The sequence below is a fragment of the Hippocampus zosterae genome, chromosome 18 (genome assembly GCF_025434085.1).
Source record: "Hippocampus zosterae strain Florida chromosome 18, ASM2543408v3, whole genome shotgun sequence".
Lineage (NCBI taxonomy): Eukaryota > Metazoa > Chordata > Actinopteri > Syngnathiformes > Syngnathidae > Hippocampus > Hippocampus zosterae.
Genome location: NC_067468.1, coordinates 16,890,182 through 16,910,162, shown reverse-complemented (window position 1 = coordinate 16,910,162; position 19,981 = coordinate 16,890,182). Strand labels below are relative to the sequence as shown.

Here is a 19,981-nt window from a genome sequence, read left to right as displayed (position 1 = left end):
GCCACGAAGGGGGGGGCGGCGACAACCAAAAGAGGGCCCAAAAGGCCAAAAGCAAGCAAAGCGGGAAATCTGCTCCTCGGGAAAGCCGGGACCAAATGTTTCCGACGAGCTCGGAAGGACCGCGACGGCCGGCGGCTACGTACTTATCTCGGGACGGCGCGGAGCGGAAGGCGGAGACTCCGGACGAGATTTTCACGGGGCGTGACCGCGCTCTGAAAATGCAACTCTCGGGGACGGTCGGGAGGCGCTCATCAAGGCAGGTCGTCCTCTGCAAGGACAGACAAAAAGACACCATCACACATTCCGCAGGGAAGGAACGTCAGCTTTTGCGCGTTCAACTAGCTAGCGTCAAAAAGCAAGCGCTGTGACTTCAGGTCGGGATGCGCGCTACGCGGCGCGGCGCTTTACTTTTACGGCGAACTTTGACCGGAGCGTACGAAAGAAACGGCTCCAAAGCAACAAGGCATCAACAGACTCCGCTTTCCAAGGCCTGCTCGGCGCACAAACCCGACTCGGGAGGGCGGCGGCAGATTCTGAGGGGGTGCGGGGGTGCTGGGGGGGCGACTCCAGACGCCTGCCCCCGGGAGATGGATCACAGATGTCTGACCCTGGAAGGCCGCACTTAATCGTCAAAGGAAAAAGCCTCGCGCTTTTATCTCCGAGCTATTCGTCCCTCGCGTCTTGTTTTGGTGGTCGGCACCGTCCTGCATAGGCCGACTCACTTTGAAAGCGTCGGGGCTTTCGATCCACAAGCCTGACAAAAGTCGTTTCAGGGGGTGGGGGGGGGGCACGTGCCATGAGCAAAAAGCTAAATGGACTATTTCGAAGAAGTTAAAACTAAAAAAGGCAGATTACGAGAGGGGAACAAATTGAAGGAAAACTTGTGAAGATGTGATGCAATGAGGGGGGGGGGGGGAGTTGGACTGTTGGGATAAGAACGTATTGTTAGCGGCTGGGATAAATGCTGACGACGTGTAAAACGAGAAGGGACCAAATCAACCCTCCCCCAGCCCCTGCTGGTAAAAACACGCTTCAGTTTTTTAAAACTTGCCGCTTGAGAATTTGAGGCAGTAACAACAGCGGGACACCACGCCAGCGTCACGCGAATCAATGCATCTGCCCCTTTGCTCAAGAGCCGGGGCGGTTTTTTAGCTTAAAAAAAACTGACAGCATCGAGCATTTGCCGTTTCGAAAATAGCGACTTTTTTTGCCAAATGCTCTCAAGTGTGCATTTGGTCTCGCCCTTGTGAAAGAAGCGGCGAGTTTCAATTCGATTTTGGTGTGTGAAAAAAAAAAAGACAATTTCAGAAAAGAACACTTGGGCCGACACATGACGCTAGCTTTGTGCGACGGCGCGAGGTCCCGCGGGTGGCGTAACGTTATCCCGAGTCGGCCCGCGAGTCACCGACGGAGTCATCACACTACAAATCAAAGCACAGCTGCTCAGGCCATTAGCCAGCTCCGCGCTACGGGAACGCGACACCAAATTAACTTTTACGCCACGCACGCACAGTCGACGCACGTGCACTAACGGTTTCATTCTTACCATTCATCAATTGTAGCCGCGGGATGTTTTGAAAAAATACACTCTTTTTTTAAGGAGCTATTGTTCTTACTGAAGAAATAGTTTTATGGCGGGGTGGAGTGGAACGGATTAATAGCATTGCCATTCATTTCAATGGGACAAGACGATTTCAGGTCCAAATGTGATTACGAAAAAAAAAAGAAATCCCATTTTGAAGAAGAAGAAAACCCTTGATTTGAGTGGTTGGCTTTTGGGTGTTGATTTGAGGCTCACGCAGCTGCGAGGCGATCCCGTGACCCGGGCCCGCCTAAGCATCAAACATTAGCATGCAGCTGCGTACGGCGGGAAGCGCTTTGATCAACAATATTCGCACGTGATGGCGGCCGCGGAGATGATGACGACGCCACATCGGCAAACTGCACGAGAAGAAGAATCAACACCACCATTCCCCCCCCCCCCCCCCCACACATATTTTTTTCTTTTCGAGGGAGTGCCTCGTTTTGAGCCAGGACCCCACCCCGGAAATCCCAGGGGCTGCAAGGAGGACCCCCTCCCCCGCCTCCCCCAGCACCACCGCCAAAGAGAGCCGCCTAATCTAATCAAGAGCGCATGACTGCCCCGGCAAAAACGTTTCACGGCAGAGCGTCAACTCCCAAATCAGCTGTTTGGCAGAAGAAGTAGGACAGGAAGCCCACGTGGAAACGGCCACGGCGCCCTCATGCCAGCTTGCAACCTTATGGAGGGGCTCTTTCCATAACAGTCTTTTTTTGGGGGGGATGGTGGGGGGTTCAATAGTTTAAAAAAAAAACAACATTTTTTAATAGAGATGTAATTTGTGGCAGGAAGCCACGTGGGAACGTCAAAGGCTCTCCGCTGCACTTTGTCACATTTCACACGGACGTGACCTGTTTTCGTGTGTGTCCCGTTTGGAAGCTTGTCCTACATCTCAAAGTCGGAAAAACGTAGATGGATGACGCCATCGAGCCCAAAGTAACAATCGACTGGAACAAAAAAAACAGCTGTTTTATGTCAAGGCGGAAGAAGGCAACATTGAAAAGAAAGAAAAACTAAATTAGCAGAGTTGGGATGTCATCTTATAAGGGGGGGGGGGGGGGGGCTCACCACAAAGTTTTTATTAGAACGAGTATAAGGCTGTACTTTTACACACACACACACAAATACAAATTGAAATCTGCCCGAGTTATTCATGGTATTTAGAAGAAAGCCCAAGTTTTACCATTAAAAATATATACTCTTGGAATGTTCATTTTGAGAAAAAAAGGTGCACATTTCCAAGAGGAGTCACATTACGAGAAAATGACTTCTTCGCAAGGGGAAAATTGTTTTTTTTGTGCGTCTTTTCTATAGCTTCCAAAATGCCTCTGAGAAGGATTTCAGGATTTATGAGTGAAGACCAAAGCGTGGACAACTTCTGAAGCGCATGAAAGGCTCGCCATGTGGGCCACGTGCGCGAGGTTGTCGTTTCTCTGCCACAAGCGACGCTCTCTAATTTCTGTCCAAGTGCACGCGTGACGACGGGACGGTCAGCTTTTTCCGCACTTTGAAAGTTTCGTAACGCAGCTTTCCTCCATGCATCTGTGCCATACGCCTGCCAAGAATTACAGCGCAGCACTTTTTTGTGGCTTCAAAGAAGGGGAGCGGTGTTCCGCGGGGAAGGGATAAATGAACCCTGGATTTTTTTGGGGGGGGGTTGGGGTGCCTTTGAAAGGTGCCCTAACACGGAACCATGAGGGACACCGTGCACCAGCACAAAACACAAGCATTGTCACACAGGTTAATAACCGTAACCGTGCAAAGATGCATCCAGTGTGAAACTTCAGCCCTCCCCAAACAACAGAATTCACAGGTGGCCATACGTCAGTGACTTTTTCTTATTTTACACGGGAAAGACATCCCTTGTTCCACACAAACAGATTCCAGGCATGGGCCTGTTTTTCCCTTTACTGCCCGACACCGGACACCAAAGTGCTTCGTCAACACACTTTCAACAGCAGTCACAAAGGTAGTGAACTCACAAATGTATTCAACTAGCTAAACGCACTAATGCGGTCAGCTATCTAACAACTAATTTATTAACTCACTGGGCAGACTCGCGCAACTAATTCAGCCAGATACTCCTTCTTTTACTAGCTCGCCGTCAAAACGAATTCACCCATAAACTTAGCCGACTAGCTAATTCATGAGCCTACTCAACTATCAAAAATTCATCTTCAACCGGTAGTAGCGCCATGGCTTCCGCTTATCTTGCCCCTTCAAGAAGTCGGCACGTCAGTCAAGGCCTACGTGACACTTGAGCAATGCGATATTGGGCTCAAAACTGGGCTTGCGAACGATCAAACGATTACGCTTGCCTATCCCTTGTATCGAGCATGAACATCCAAGAATATTGATTCTTCATCGTGTACATCCATTATTTGGCAGGAAACTATCCATCCATATTCATGCTTAACCTCAGAGCCGATCCCAGCGAGATCATTCACGCTTTGCTTTATGGACAATTTGGAGTCCTCACTAAGGCTAACCCAAAACTCATCTGTTTGTACTGTACGTCCTCGCGAGCTCACACCAGTGTCAACATTTCACCAGCCGTGAAACCAGCTAGCACCGATTGGTATCGATCCACTATCGACCTTAAATAGTAATTTCAGCTGAAATAATAATAACCGAATATGTATTTCACCAAGAAAATTGTATCAAATAGGGCGCTTTCCAATCAAATATGCATATATACATATGTAGAGAGAGAGCGAGAGGGGTTTCGACGGGTGTACTATACAATATATGCTACACAAGTAGAAAAGATATATTTTCACAATTTGTGACGTCATGTTTTTTAAACCAAGTAGCAGATTCAGCACAATTCATCGTTCAATTCAATCCAATTTATGTTCACTCAAATAAGCTTGTTCGTCCCTGAGTCTTAACGGGCATTTCGACATGGAACTACAGTATTTCAAGCAGACAACAAAGATGAGCTGGATGGACGCCACATCAGAGGAGCTCCGAGCCGAAAAAAAGTGTCTGTCAGCTCGACTGCGACCAGGCGAGTATCCCGGTTGGGCTCCGAAGTGGAAAGTAGGAAAAAATTGGGGGACACGTACGAAAAGGTGCTTTAGTAGCGAAGGAAGACGAAATATCTCTGAACTTACGTGAATCTGAGGATGCTGCTGAGGGAAGCTTTTTTAAAACTCCCACACGACGATAGGTGATGACTCCCTTTGTCAAAGTGGCTGGACGTTTCCCCCGCTTTTTAGGCGTGAGATGAGAACCGTGCAAACTTTCCCTTTCCCTTTCCCTCGAGTCTGCTGCCTTCTGCTCTTTTTGGTTCCACGTCCTCCGGCGGACCGCAGAATAATGAATGGCCGTCGCCAAGGTCCACCAAGTGGGCCAGCCCAGGCGGTGGCGAACCGCTGCCTCGGTGGGCGTGATCAACATGGCGGAGAGTCACCAATCACAGACGGGCAACCGGTAACAACAAATCCAAAGCCAGCCGCCGTGGAACGAGCCAATCAGGACAACGCTCGCGTTCCTCATTATGGCAAACCGCTTCGATGAAATTAGAAGAATATATAATAATAATGTAAAATATTCATGTGTTGAAAAAAATATATATTTTAAAAAATAATGTAAATTGATTGATGATTAGTCACCAAGTAAAGAGCGCTACCGGTAAGAACCAATCAAAAGCAAGCCGCCGCGTAAGTAGCCAATCAGGATGCCAACAGCCGCGATTTGCGAGGAAGACGATCGAAGTAAAAAAAAAAAATAAACAGTTATTTTTTTCCCCAAAGTGTAGTAACAATACTGTAATATGAAATAGACACAAACACTATGAACAGCAGCAAGGTTGCCACATCTGTCTCATAGTTCTTCGGTTCGAATCTCAGCGTGGCCAATTCGCCAAACAGGGCACCAGCAAACGTGATTGTGGTTCGAAACAAATTCTTTTATGATTCGATTTTATTTAAAAATTGACAGATTAAAAAATATATACCACTATTTACAATAATACAAATAGTAGTTATAATATAGTTCATTTTGCAAACGATTAAAAAATATATCTGAAATCATGACAAATAAAGGTGATGATTGAAAAAATATATAACAATTGAAACAATCCTACGAATATACCATTCTCTTTCCATGCTATATTCCATTTTGTACGTAAGCACATTTCCTTTAAGCTCTCCAGAAGGATGACTTGAATATCTAAAGCAATATCCCTGTTGTCATCCGGCTCTGTGAGGCAGCCATCTCTGTTTCAATCCGTGTCTGAACCTTTTGATCAGGGAGGCTAACAGCTGAGTGAATAGCTGACATTCTAAAGGGCTCCAAAATCATCTTGTGGCCCACTCAACCAAATCAAGTATGGGTTTGTTTGTTTTTTTTGCCAAGGCGGAGATGATCTGGAGGGCAGAATTTCTCTCTTCTGGACTGGCTTCTTAAAAGATTTTTGTTGGTCTTCTCCTATTGGCGTGACAGTTCAAAGGTCGCTGGCCCTGCATGAGAGCTTGGGGGGAGGAGCGTCTTATTTGGAGAGGTCAAGCGCCAAGGGGTCAAAGTTCAAAACGCCCAAGGAAAATGAGATTCTCCAACAAATTCCTGGTTTGCAAGTAGAACTCCAAGCCAAATTCCTCACCCGCTGACCACAAATAGCGCTTTGGCAACAGTGCAATGCAGCTCTGATGATACATACATGAGATTGCAAATATGTCCCGGAAAAATGTCTAAGAAGTGGGTGTCAATCGCCATCCCTCTGACCATCTTAGGCCCAGGGTCCCCAGGCTCCAGCGGGGCCCGGGTCGCAGCGCGGGTCCTCGTCGGGGAAGTGGACGGGGAGGGCGCTTTGCTGGTGGTGGCTCAGGCGGCCCAGGAGGCGCTCGACCACGGCGGGGTAAAGGGCCGACACCTCGTTCCTCTCCTCGGGGTCCTTGAGCACGTCGAACAGCATCACGGGCTTCAGGGGCTCCGAGGCCCCCGGAGAGGACCCGTTTTGGCCGGGTCGCGGGAACCAAACGTCGCAACCTGGGCCGCACCAAAGGATTCATTGTGGGCTTGGCTTTTTCTTTGGATTTCTTTGCCTCAAAGGATTGAGGAGGACCATCGCCGGGTTTAGCTTTGTCGCATTATTGGACAAACCGCGTTTTTTTCGCAAGATAGGCTCCAACACCGAGTAACACTGTTTTGTGGCATTTTTGCATGAAATAAATGTTTTTTTCATTGTCTTTGGCATGAAAAGATGAGCTCTCGTTTGCGTTTTTGGAGCTGCACTTTTTTTTCCATTGTATTCCATATAGGAGGAGAAATGTATTTTTTGTGGTGATTAACTCTGCCACCGTCTTTTTTTTGTGGATGGCTTTTGCGCCCGACCCACGTAGCGCTCACCTGGGTATCCCGTCAGCAGCTTCCAGTTTGAGGATCTGATGGCGGCGTGGACGGACACGTTGAAGCCGGACCGGAAGACTCCTCTGTCGCCATCGAACGCTCGCAGACGCTTCGAGCCGGGACCTGCATGCAGACCGAGAGACTCAGTGTGTGGTCTCGCTGATCTACATCAAATGCAAGGGCGGGTCTGGAACATATTCCCTTCGCCCCCCCCCCCCCCCACACACACACACACACACTTTCTGCATATGAATATGACCTCAAACTTTGGTTTCATGATGTTGTGATAACCCTGCAACAGGTGATTTCTGTTGACATAATTTCCAATGGGGAAAATCATTTGGGATTTCACTAGGAGCGTGTTTTAGACTTGCATGAAAAAAAAAGAGAGCTAAGAATGACGATTTATTGAAGAGAACAAAGCAGTCACGAGATCCGTTTCTTGGAAGAGGCCCTACAATCACAGAGCCCGGTCCACCAAACTCACAGGTGGGGGATCGACTGTCAAGAAGCTCACATTTAAGTGTCGTTGAGTGATTCCCCTTTTGACACCGTACTCTGCACTTTCCACCTTCGCAGTGTTCCCGAGGGCCCGACACAACTACCAAGACCATCTCACTGACACAAAGAAAAAGTGGAGCCGAGGCTGAACTGTCAGCAACTCTCGTGTTTGCGAGGGGGACGAGTGTGGCGCTTGTGCGTCATCGACTTACACGGGGCGACATCGTTGTACATTGGGTCAATGTTGTGCAGCAGCTCCAGTCTGGGCGAGGCAAAGCCTTTGCTGGAATATAAACAAAGGTGTGTTAAACACACACACAGGGTGTGTAAATCAAAAACAGCACACCCACCCGTCATGTGCGGTGACCGCAGCGTCTGATAACACAAATAACTCCCCGCCGTCCGCCTGCTTTCGCGCTCTGCGGCCAATTAGAAAGAAGCGGCGGGCGGCCGATGCGCGTCGGCCAATGGGAGCGCAGCGCCGGGACGCAAGGGAGCACTTTGTGGTATGGTGACCTTCGGTTTCACCTCCTCCTCCGCCGCGTCCACAATTAGACAGCGAGCAAGAGGAAGCGCTCGTCAAAGCGGACCCTGCCGTCGCGAAGTAAAGACAAACGCGCAGTCGCGCGGAATGTCCGATGTTGGGCCTTCTTGCATCAACCAAATGAGGGCTGAATGATTTGGAAGAAAAATCAAATGGCGACCCCCCCCCCTCAATACAGTGATTGCAATTTTACGTGTTTTATTCCAAGGTCCTCCCCTCCCATATATTTCTTACAAGCCATAAATGAATCTGTATTATAATAAAGAGCATCAAATGTAGTCAACATGATAAATGGCCAACAGAGGGCAGTGTTGCTTCTCTTTTGGACGAGACCGCAGCGTATCAAAGCGGAAGCTCATGACCATGGCACATCTTTTAACTGTTACAAGCAGCTTGTGATTGATGACGGACACACATGACTAGATACTACAACGACTATTAAACAGCGAGCAAATATTTGGTAAAGTCGTCTCATGTAAAATTGATAAGAGTGGTGATCATCAAGCATCCGTCACCTGATCGTGTTCCAAACGTCGAATCCATCCAGAGGCTTGGTGGCATTGAGGCGACCCCCCGCCAGTCCCACCAGCGTGGGCAACCAATCGGAGACGTGGACGAGCTCCCGGCTGGCGCTGGCCGGCCGCTGGAGGAGCGGGCCAGACACGAATCCCACCCCGCGGACTCCTCCCTCCCATAGCGACCACTTCCTGCCTCGCAGCGGCCAGTTGCTGCCCCCTTCGAGCGTCTGGCCGCCGTTATCTGTCCAAGGGACCGAACCGTGTCACAATTCAGAGCAAGAAGTTTTTTTTAAGAGGGTGGGGGCATTTTGCTTTGCTTTAACTTTTTTTTTTTAAAGGGTGTCATTCCACAAAAGTTAATCAATTAAGTTCACAAGGTAATTTATTTCAGAAAAGGTTTTTTGGACTATATAATCAGAATTTCTTATCCATGAATTGGCGTACCTGTGGAGAAGACCAGGACAGTGTTGGCCCAAAGTCCGGCCTGGCGCAAGGCCAGGCTGATGTTGCCCACCGCCTCGTCCATGGCCGCCACCATGCCGGCGTACGCCCGGCGATTCTTGTCGCGGATGAAGGCGTAGGGCGCCACGTAGTGCTCGGGCACCTGCAGGGGTGAATGCACGGCCTGCAGCGCCACGTAGAGGAAGAGAGGCTGAAACAAAAGCACAAAAGTCTTGATATTACAAGAAGAGTCATGGCGTTTCCAAAAAAAAAAAAAAGACAAACACGTTTCGGGTGTGTGTGTGACTGGTCACCAATAATTTTTTAACCTTATCTTGATATAAACTGAATGTACTCTTGCTGTTGTTATTTAGATGTTGCTCTGATTAGCATTTAGGTAAAGGGTGCGCTCACCTTTTTGGGGTCGTGTTTGGCGATGATCCGGACGGCCCTCTGGCTGAACAGCTCAGTGGAATAAGCGCCTTTGTATCCCGGTGCGGCCGCTTCCTCGTCCCGCAGGTCCAAAGCGCAGCGGCTCGAGTTGAGGGCAGCGATGGGGCTACAGCGGATGTGAGTGTAGTAGTCCTCGCTGCCGGTCAGGTAGCCTGGGGAACAGATCAAAAAGCGGCGTTAGATATCTGAAGGGAAGAAGGAGGCTGCAAAACTGTCGCCTGGCACGATGACGCGAGGGGAACGCGTGGCGCGTACAAACCAAAGAAGGAGTGGAAGCCGCGGCGCGTGGGCAGGCAGTCCTTTTTGTACATGCCCAGGTGCCACTTGCCCACCATGTGCGTGGCGTAGCCCGCCTCGGACAACAGCTCGGGCAGCAGCGTCTCGTCCAGCGGCACGCAGTACGGCTGACACGGCCAAATGATCTGGTGCTGCATGCCCGTGTGGATCTGCCGACGTCAAACGCGCAACATGCTGGTGAAAAAAGACCAACCCGGGGGCGAACGACGGTGGCCGCGCCGAAGCCGCTTCTTATTTCACCGTCTGCAGGCGACGGCGCTGATTCGGTTTTCGCAGATACACTCAACATAATGTGAATCAGACTTGGGTGCCCCAAAATGTGATCAGGGTTATTCAAATGGCAAAATCTATTCAAAAGTCACAAGTCAATGTGCTGCACACAATCAAAGGGAAAGCATTCACAAACTAAACCGACATTCAAAAACAAAAAGTAGCTTCCCAAAATTCCTTCAAGTGACAGCAGCCAATAGTAATTACAAGACATTCAAAAACAAGTATTAAAAAAAGAACGTCCAGCGAAATTGATCACAGACAGGCAATACGAGAAGCAGTACTTATTATTATTATCAGTACTAGAAACAATACTACAATTAGTATTGTTAGCAGTTCCCGAAACAGTACTAAAATTCTGACGACAAACAGCACCTGAAAAAAATACAACACACCGTCGTCATTATAATTCTAACAATTAATCCCCATTATTATTGTTATTATTATTAAGGCCCCAAAGTACTCACTGGGTTCCGGGTACACCGGTGTGTGACGATGCCGGGTGCAGTGCGGTATCGTTCGGGTGTCTCACCTGGTAGCGGCCGGTCATGAGCTGATTCCTGGACGGGGTGCAAAGCGGCTGGACGTAGTAGTTTTCCAAGCGGACCCCCGCGGCCGACAGCTTGTCCAGGTGAGGTGTGTTGATCTCCGAGCCGTGGTAGCCCACGTCGTACCAGCCCAAGTCGTCCGCCAGAATGAACACGATGTGCGGCTGCTCGGAGCCCGACGCTGCGCGGCAACCGACGGTCAACAACAAGGCGAAGAAAGGAAGCTTCACGGCCATTATCTCCTATCAACTGTGGCGGAAGTGGCTGTCACAACACAAAGTGAAGCGGGAAGACCGCCTTGTGGTTTGAACGGTTCAGGGCCGCACAAACATATGCGGATGTAAATTTTTCGTAAAATTCCTCTGAACTAATCGGCACATTTTGCTGTGAAAAGGGGAAGCCACTCAAGCCACTTAACCCTCGCTCATTTTCTCCACGACTCTTGAAAACGCTGCTGTCGACTCAGCAGCCAATCAGGTGACGGGAAGGAATGTCCCCCGGGTCACGTGACGAATCAGGAAGTGGTCCCTCGCAAAACGGAAATGGCGTTAATGTTCGTGTTCGCCACCATCACTATTATGATTATTTTTATTTTTTTGTTGAGATCACGGAATGAAATAAGAATGTGATACTTTCACTTGATAAGATGTAGTTGAACTAAATACAACCACTATGTTGCATGGCTTTACTAATATAGTAGGAATGTCTTGAAAAATCTGACTGAAAGGTCTTCTAAATAATAACATAAAACAGTAATCGGTGCTGATATCCAGACAATAGCGAATTCTATATACTTTATTTATCAAGGTAATATCGTACAGTATATTTATTGCATATGTGACGGGTTCTGCATATATCACTCCGTTACACATAATTAAAAATACATTGATTATCAAAACTGTACAAATGTTAATTCTGTCACTCACTAAAATGACAATGACATTATTTCTCTGATTGTACCAAACAAAATGTAAACCATGGAATTAGAAAATGACATTGCGGTTCAAGTTTGTCCTAGATCGAGAAAGCAAACTTCTTTGTGTCCGCGTCACGTGATCCCTTGTCGGCATGTGGCGATGTTGTCATGCTTTGCTCGTGGCTTTGTTGTGCAGGCGGGTCCGCGTGGGCTCGGTGAGCACCAAGGGCTCCTGGATGACGGCGGCCGGGTACTTCTTCCCCAGCAGCTCCACCTCCACCTTGTGGCCGACCGAGGACAGCTCCACGGGCAGATAGGCAAACGCCAGGCTGTGGTGGGCGCTATAGCTGTAGGCCCCCGATGTGGTGTTGCCCACCACCTGAATGAGTAGAAGCGAGTGAGCGAGATGATGGGGCGGGTGCGGGGTGGGGACGTGGGAGGGAGCGGCTCGGATCGCAAATTGGGTAGAAACTTTTTGGTGAATTTTCATGAAAATTTGGGGGACTTTTTTCATGGGAATTTATGTGAAAATGTGAAATCTGTAGTTGGAGAATGGTGCAAGCAAGGGTCTTCTGTCCCCTTCCTCAAAGCGATGTTATCCTCTGTAAATCGATCTAAATGTTGTCATAAGCGGGCCTCTACGCAAAACAGATTGCTCATCCAGCATACGCAGATCAACAACTCTTTGAATTGGAGTTTCTTCTCATGGGGAGTCTCTAACTTTGAAAACATTGGGGATTTTGCAACCCGATCAGTCGCTGACAGTGGCGGCGGCTAACCTTTCCGTCGAGCCACACCGTCTCGTTGCCCTCGGGGTCAACGTCCTGCGTCTCCACTGCAAGGTATGACAGCTTCCTCTTCAGGCCCTTGGCTTTTATCTCCTGAAGCGCCGCCTTGCCGATGAAGTCGGCGGGCTGTAACCCCACAAAAAATATATATAATATTGGGTGTTGTGATTCAAAGTGTAGTGACAGGGAACCCCATTTTTTCAAAATATGTAATCTCGTCTTTTTGTATCAGGGATTAAAGTTCAGTTCAGCAACTGTGCGCCGGCTCGGCTAACAAACGGACAGAAGCAGGAAGACACACGATGATGACAGCGGCAGAAGAGTCGCTAGCGGAATGGCTAGCTTTGTTAGCATGTCAATCACAAGTTGCATGACACATGATGGACTGAGGAACGCCGGCAGAGGCGGCAAATTGCTAACGCAAAGATGAAGGTAGAAGAGTCGCGAGCTCGCGGAGCAGCTAGTTAACCAAGCGAAGGTTACCCAGTGTTACCTTGTTGAGTTTGATGAAGTAATCTAAGCCCGCCTCCAGTGGGTTGGTGTCACAGTTCATCTAGAGAGACGAGCAATGGAATGATAAAAAAAAAAAAAGCATTTGAAAAGGGTTGGGCGCGCGTCAGTCTTTGTACCTCGGCTCCCCAGCCTCTGAAGCCCTTCTCCAGCCTGAGGGAGGCCATGGCATAGGTGCCAAAGTTGTCGATGCCGTCTTCTCTTCCCGCATCCATGATGGCCTGATAAACTGCCGCCATGTCCCTCTGGTCCATGTACAGCTCCCATCCCAGTTCGCCTGAGCGCCACGTGCACCGGAGAGGTCAACAACAATGCACAACAACATAGGAAACCCCCCCCCACCCCCCCAAAAAAACATACAGCCCTTGTTTTTTTTTCTTGCACACCAGGTTTTCATAAAAAGGATCTATAGTAATATAGGTAGACATTTTTTCAAATCTCCCCCCCCCCAAAAAAAAAGAAGGTTTCTGGACACGTGAAAGCAACAAAACAGAAAATAACATCAAGACAATACGACAAGAGAAAATGGCCCGGGCCACGTACCCGTGTAGGAGATCCTGATGGCTCGGAGCACAACACCGGCCAACTGGATGGACTTGCACTGGAGAAATTTAAAGGCCGGATGGCTCATGTCCTCCTGGGTGAGCTTTTGAAGGACCTTGCGGGAGTTGGGTCCGGCCACCCCCAGCACGCCGATTTCTTCCGTCACGTTGGAGATGTCAACGTCGTAGCTGCCGACAGCCGCTTCTGTCTCAATCCACCTGTTGGACAAAGGGGGGTGGGGGGGTTGAAATGAAGCCCCTGATTTACGGGCTGCTGCTTGCAGCCAAAGGCGGGGCTGCGCTAGCAGCTGCCGCAACGTTTTGGGTTTCGAGCATTGTAGCGGAGTTCGTCGCCAAAGCGTTCCAATCGGTGTTCTCTCGTATGAATTCATTTGTCCACACTCCATGTTTTGCCCGTTTCACGCCGCCAACAATGTGGCAACGGCAAGAGACGTCTTCTCGGCACGGTATCGTTTTCACCTAAGGTCGTGGAGCTCCGATCCCGAACCGGTGATGAGCAAAAACTCTCCCGGCGCCACCTGGGTAACGGTGACTTCAGCGTAGACTCTCCCGGTGGGCGTCAACATGTGGCTGATGTTGGTCTGGCCCACCTGAAAGCGCGAGAGCGTGAGGCCCGGGCCCTTGGGCCCGACCGCCGCGGTTGGACGAGGGCTCTCACCTTGGGCATGGTGTTAGCAAACAAGCGGTCCAGCAACTTGTGAGAGTCCTTCCCTTTGACAAGGAATTTGCCAAAAGGGCTCAGGTCTATCACGCCCACCTTCTCCATGACCAGCTTGCACTCTCTGCCGACGGGTTCGAACCAGTTGGTGCGCCTGAAGCTGGGCCTGGCCAGGGAAGCCGAGAAAAATCAGCGCTCAACTGGTCCGGGCTCCCGGATCCGTGGCCACCTTACTTGTATCCGGTGTCGTCTCCCGGTTTGTAAAACCAGTGAGGCTGCTCCCAGCCAGCATGGAAGCCCATGGACGATTTGTCCTGGAGAAGATCATAAACGCCGCTCTTGCGGTAGGTCGGCCGCCCCGCAAAGCGCTCCTCCTTGGGGTAGCCGACTAGGGAGGCAAGGAGTTGAGGCCCGCGTCATTTGGTTCTCTGGTCAGCACCGAACCGGATTCCTCACCGCGTCAACACAATCGGCCACGTTCTTCCGGGTGACAAAAAGTCAAAGCCGATCGATGGTTCTTACCCACGTTATTGAAGCCGTAGGACTCCCGGGCTTTGGCGCACAGGAAGGGTACGTCCACCCAGCTTCCGTAGCGGTTGGGGTCACATTCGATCAGGTCGTACGGAGGCTCGCCGTTTCTAATCCATTCGCTGAGGAATTTGCCAACGCCGCCAGCGTGGATCACGCCATACCTGAGCACACGAGGCAGTGGGAACGGGCGTCGCCGTGGCCGCCGAACCGCCGTCCCACGCGACCGTACCCGAATCCGATGGCCGTCCAGTAGTTGCGAACTCCTTGATGCGGTCCGAGCATGGGCAGTAGGTCGGGGGTGTACGTGATCGGGCCGGACACGATATTGATGATGTCGGCTTTCTTCAGCACGGGGACCATCTCCATGGCCATTTCCACGTGCTCCATGATCCGGTCCAGGTCCGACTCAAACAGCTCCTTGCCGAAACCTGGAGCGGCGCGACAGAATCTTTCATGACTTGCAACCCCCCCCGGCCTGTTCACTCATTCGGTACCAACCGATTCCGGACCGAGTTTGAAAAGACGTTTAAAAACGTCTTTGGGAGTGAATGAGTTCATGGACAATTAACTAAAGGAGGGCTGAGGAGACGACGGGGAGGACACGATGGAGCTACTCGGTCTCGCAGGGGATGCCTCGGCGTCAAATCCAAACTATCCTTAAGTTCCCCATTAGGAGACTTTGAGATTTTGTCCATTTCTGGTTTCTCACGGTTTATTCCCACGGATTCCCCTTCATTACATGTCAATTTCCAACTTTGCAAAATTCCGTAACCCTGGACCAGAGCTGGGGAGGTCCAGGCCTCCCCGCTCGGACCGTAGCCACGACCTGGATAAGCGTAAGAAGACAAAGGTTTCCTGCGAACGCACAGACCCGGGGGTACGCCGTCTCGAAGCCAAGAGTCTTGCAGGACCATCTTCTCCATCTTTTCGTAGGGCCCGAAGAGAAGGCCGTCCCTTTCCTGCCGCAGGTAGTACGAGCCCTCCAGGTCTCGGATGACGGCCAGCTCCTTCTTCAGGGCCTTGACCTCTGGCACGGTGGCGGTCACCACGTACTGGTGATGCACCGGAATGGTCGGATGCTCAAAACCGATCAACTTTCCCACCTCGCGGGCCCAGAAACCTGAAACCGCAGACGTGGACGGGGCTTTAACTGGCATACTCATGCTCATCGTGAGTTTCAACACCGGTCCACTCGACTTGAAGTAGGCGAAGAGGACGTCAGAAACGCAATGTCACGGAAACCTGCGCGATACCGTCTTCCCCATTCGTGGCGACAGTTGGTGAAGGTTCTCAGCACCAACAAGTTTTTCATTTCTCGATCAAATGAACTGAAGTAAGATCTGTTTTGTCGGTAAAGTGTCCCTTGTTATCTTCAACTAACAAAGCCATTTTTGTTACTAGCTTACTAGCTTAGGGAAACGATGAAGTCTATTTCAAACTGTCCTTTTCCTATTTCTTTGTCTTTGTTTCCACAAATAGTCACCGTGTCATTGCTTCAGATTTACTTCCACCGACGCCCACACTTGCTCAATGCGTGAAAAATATCTCCGGGTCACGTGTCGCCGTTGTGTGACGTCATTCAAAAGTATGGCTAAAGTCCAAGGTTCGCGTGTACTCGCCACCTGAACGCTGGAGCACCGAGTCAATAAAATGTACTCGACCGTGTCCACCAAGCAGCTGTCCATTCCAGGCCAGTTGCTGAAGTTATTTATATTTGTCGTGGCCGTCGCATACCAGGCAAATCTATTGAAACCGATCTTATCGGGTCACATAGCGGAGGACTCATTGACTCATCTGAGCTCCGATGCCAACGACTTGACTTTTTGTCCTTTTCCTCAACTACTTTTTAGATCTTTGCTTTGAACTATCTCGCCTTGCCCTGATGGCGCTGTCAAGCTCATTCTCACTCGGTTTTAGGAGGAAGCGGATCCACAGTGCGGTTAAGACCGGCGACGATGTGGCCCTTGGTTTTGACCCAAGCATTTATCAAGGAAGCGACCTCCTAACCCCTCCGATTCGTGCCACAAAATGTCATCTCATTTTAGCAGATCCATGCGGCCGCTACGGCGTTCCATCATCGGAGATTTGTGCTGCTTTTCTACCTCGGCCTAGCCACGCTTGTAATCTAGGCCGGTTTTGACAGTTTACTCCGATGTTAATTATTGGACAACGTGCTGGCCAGTAGGTTCCAGAGAATGGCTGCTGAAAAACAAGCATGCCAACAAAATCCCTTGTGAAAACCGCCGGCACCCGGTTGGCGTTAGTTTTCCCTGAACTCACCCAGCAGTGAGCGGTCCGTCGGGTACAAAAGTCAAGAGTTAGATAAGACTTTTTTTTGACGGAATGCTGCCTGAAATTGGGTCGACTCAAACTTCCGACGCCGAGTAAAGCTTTTGCAGAGTACACGACTTGGGCTTACGGGGCTTCCAGGTGACATTTCAGGATGAGCCTAAAATGCACCGCAGCATCACCGTCACAGGTGAACCTAATTGGACCAAACCTTTACATGCTTCATTTCAGTCTTTTCAAACCTGTGGCATTGACGACGCGGTCGGCCCGGATGGTTCCGTGAGGCGTGCGTACGTCCCATTTGCCGCCGGCCGTGGGTACGAGGCCCGTGACCGGGGCCGGGTTGTAGATCTGAGCGCCGTACATGCGAGCGCCCGCAGCCAGCGCCATGGTCAAAGAGTAAGGGTCGATGTGGCCGTCTCCCGGCGTGTACAGACCGGCCAAGACCTAAAAAAGGTGGACGCCGACCATAAAAGGCCCAACAAGGACGGGTCAGGGTTAGGAGAGTTAGGGGAAGGGTGGTCAAGTCTAGGAAGGTTGCTTTCGATTTCACGTTAGCACAGTCAGGTTCGGTCTACGTTCGTCCCACGAGGCACAATTAGCAATCCTCGTATTCCGAGTTCACGGGCCATCGGGTCAAAGCCTTGACGGGATACATCTCGCTGACTCACGGTCGGACTCTACCTTGTCCATGTTGAGCAGAGGGAAGAGCTCCTGGACCTTGTCGGGCCCGATCATGTACTGCTCCGTCACGTGCCAGTGGGTGCGGGTCATCTGGTACCTCATCTCGTCCACGCGGGCGGCCGTCGAGGCGATGCGCACGCTGCCCGGCTGGTGGAAGCCCACCGCCTGCTCACGCCCAGACCAGAATTTGTCCGCGTGAACTCTCAAGTCATCGAGCTCGCCAAAGGTTGAATGGAAGCAACCGGACTCTTCTTGCCATTTCATCGCCTTTCACGGCCAGTTCAAAATGATCCGTCTAACGACCCCGCCCCCCTTTGTCTTTTGTAGTCGTGTCCTCTAAGGAATCCACGCCATGAAGCCGTCAGCTGCCCAATGAGTGAGACAATATTTTCTGTCCGAGGGACGGCCAGACCGAGCGAGCGCCGCACGAATAAATGGGAGGCCATCGCAAAAGAAGGAACTTGACTTTCCTTTCTTGACGGGGAGAGGACCACCGGCTTGAAGGAAGCCACACTCCACAAAGGTTTTTGCAGTCAAGTCCAAACATCTCTCCACCAATGATTAACTCACTCAATGAGAAAAGAGGTCAGCGACGAGCTGGTGAAGGATCAGTTGCTTTTCGAAACGCGCATTCACGCAGCAGACAATTGCCGTCGAAACGTCTTTGAACAATCCGGTTGCCTCAACTCAACTTTTGCCTAGCGCCAGCGCTGAGCATCTTCGGACGGACCGACCGAGACTCGGGGAGCTCACCTGTCCGGTCTCGGATTCCAGCCGCTCGTACAGTTTAATGCTGTCATAGTGGACTTTCTTGAGGTTGATGCCCGGATGGTAATAGGTGGTCAATCCAGCCTAGGATGGCGAAAAACACAAATCACACTCTCAGTCTGGGGACCCTCGCTGTGCCTGATAACCTGAAGCGTGCAACAAAGGCAATAAGACACCGTTTTCTAAACGGCAGACGCGCAAGTTCAACGTGGCAGCGCACCGCTGGGTCGCAAGGTTGGAACACCCAACGTGGAACATAAAAGTCCTTTTTCCCCAAAATAAAGCAAAGCAAAAGGGGAGGCCCAGTACCGCGTGCCAAGTGGATCCGGCGGTCAGCTCCGACTTCTCCAGCAGCACCACGTCCTTCATGCCGCTTTTGGCCAAGTGGTAGGCCACGCTGGTGCCCACGCAGCCCCCACCGATGACCACCGTCTCGGCCGTCTCCTTCCATCGCTTGCCCAAGGCGGAAGACGGGTCGCTGGCGGCATGGGGAAAGACATGTGGCGCGCCAAACTTGTTTCACGGGGGTGAGCGGCTCGCGGACTCCTTTGCTACGATTGCCATGTTGAACTTTCAGTGATCGTTGCAAGCGTGGCACGGCAATTAAAGCAAAGTTAACATCCTTGCACGCCAAGTTATTATTTTTTGGGGGGGGGGGGGGGTTGTCCCATGATCAAATATCACTACGTGTTGACAAAGTTTGGAAAAGTGACATTTAATTGTGAGGTAAGTTACAGAAACATATTTTAGCTTTTTTTTCTCGTGATTATTCATTTAAAAAAAAACAAATGTTCAGATAACGCCTAAAAAAAAATATATCAGCAAATATATGATTTCGTATTAGTATGAAAGCGCTGTGTATAGCGCTGCTTCAGGTCCAAGTGTTTTGTTCTTCTTCTAAAAAACCCAAGCAAAGAATAAATCAACGGCGCCTCTGCTGGTCGCAGCCGAGCACTGAAATACCTTTGCGTGCATTCTTTGCTGTCCATCACCATTTGTCTTCATTTTCAATGCAGTTTGTGTGTGTGTGCTTGCAAAAAAACCCAAAAAAACAAGTAAGTCAGCCGGTGGTCCGTCTCACCTTTGCTCATCTCGTTTTTTTGCCGTGCAGCGGAACGTCCGCGAAGGCTGAAGCGGGGGAAGTGGACAGAAATGCCTCCTGGAGCGTAGGTGCACCGTGAGCAGCTTCGACATGCGAGCAGACATGACTCCCCTACAAAAAAAAAAAAAAAAAAAAGCCACAGACTGGAGAAGTTGACGGTGGAGTTATAAATGCTTCGCTGGCTCTCCCATTTGGCCTTTGGACCCGCCCCTGCAGGGTCGTCGGGCGTCTGAGGACGTAACTTGAACTCTCCCCCGCAGGCCTCTCCAATGTAGGTCACTCACACACACACACACACACGCCACTTTACGATTCTGCATATAGGATTTTCCTTTTTTGAAAGACAGAAAATATGCATTGAAATGATTTTCTACAAATATTTAGGTTTTTGTGGATTTTAGAAATTCAGAGCTGACCTCAACTCATTGAATTGAGTTCGGCTGCAGAAAAGGTGATGGAAATATCTATTTTTTCTAGTTAATTAAAAATGTAAAATGACCTAAAAAGGACTTGTGAAAATCACTAAATAAATAGATCGATTCGAATGAAAAAAAAATCAAGTGTCTCCTTTCTAAACCAAACAGAATGCTTGGATCATATACGACACAAGCGGAGCAAAACTAGTTCCTGGTCTACAAGGCTGAATGAGGTTGAATTCCCACAGAAACA

The 19,981-nt window shown here is 50.0% G+C and overlaps 2 protein-coding genes across 3 annotated transcripts; both read right to left on the bottom strand.

The window, feature by feature from the left end:
* Nucleotides 1-151: 151 nt before the first annotated feature.
* arsb (arylsulfatase B) lies at nucleotides 152-11,007 on the bottom strand. 2 transcript variants are annotated; one of them, XM_052051780.1, is made up of 8 exons: nucleotides 10,488-11,007; nucleotides 9,648-9,834; nucleotides 9,350-9,540; nucleotides 8,939-9,146; nucleotides 8,492-8,735; nucleotides 7,645-7,715; nucleotides 6,932-7,054; nucleotides 152-268 (listed from the first exon to the last, which is right to left on the bottom strand). In XM_052051780.1, the coding sequence occupies exons 1-8, from the start codon at nucleotides 10,737-10,739 to the stop codon at nucleotides 252-254; spliced, it is 1,293 nt and encodes a 430-aa protein (XP_051907740.1). In that variant the 5' UTR covers nucleotides 10,740-11,007; the 3' UTR covers nucleotides 152-251. The 2 variants fall into 2 exon arrangements, with proteins under 2 accessions (XP_051907740.1, XP_051907739.1); XM_052051779.1 differs by lacking the exon at nucleotides 152-268 and adding an exon at nucleotides 5,489-6,571.
* A 275-nt stretch (nucleotides 11,008-11,282) lies between these two features.
* dmgdh (dimethylglycine dehydrogenase) lies at nucleotides 11,283-19,583 on the bottom strand. Its single transcript, XM_052051772.1, has 16 exons — nucleotides 19,292-19,583; nucleotides 18,520-18,688; nucleotides 18,196-18,294; nucleotides 17,443-17,607; nucleotides 17,001-17,205; nucleotides 15,341-15,589; nucleotides 14,699-14,897; nucleotides 14,461-14,630; nucleotides 14,173-14,326; nucleotides 13,939-14,104; nucleotides 13,740-13,870; nucleotides 13,261-13,478; nucleotides 12,837-12,994; nucleotides 12,701-12,760; nucleotides 12,199-12,333; nucleotides 11,283-11,798 (listed from the first exon to the last, which is right to left on the bottom strand). The coding sequence occupies exons 1-16, from the start codon at nucleotides 19,414-19,416 to the stop codon at nucleotides 11,586-11,588; spliced, it is 2,616 nt and encodes an 871-aa protein (XP_051907732.1). The 5' UTR covers nucleotides 19,417-19,583; the 3' UTR covers nucleotides 11,283-11,585.
* Between the last annotated feature and the right edge of the window lie 398 nt (nucleotides 19,584-19,981).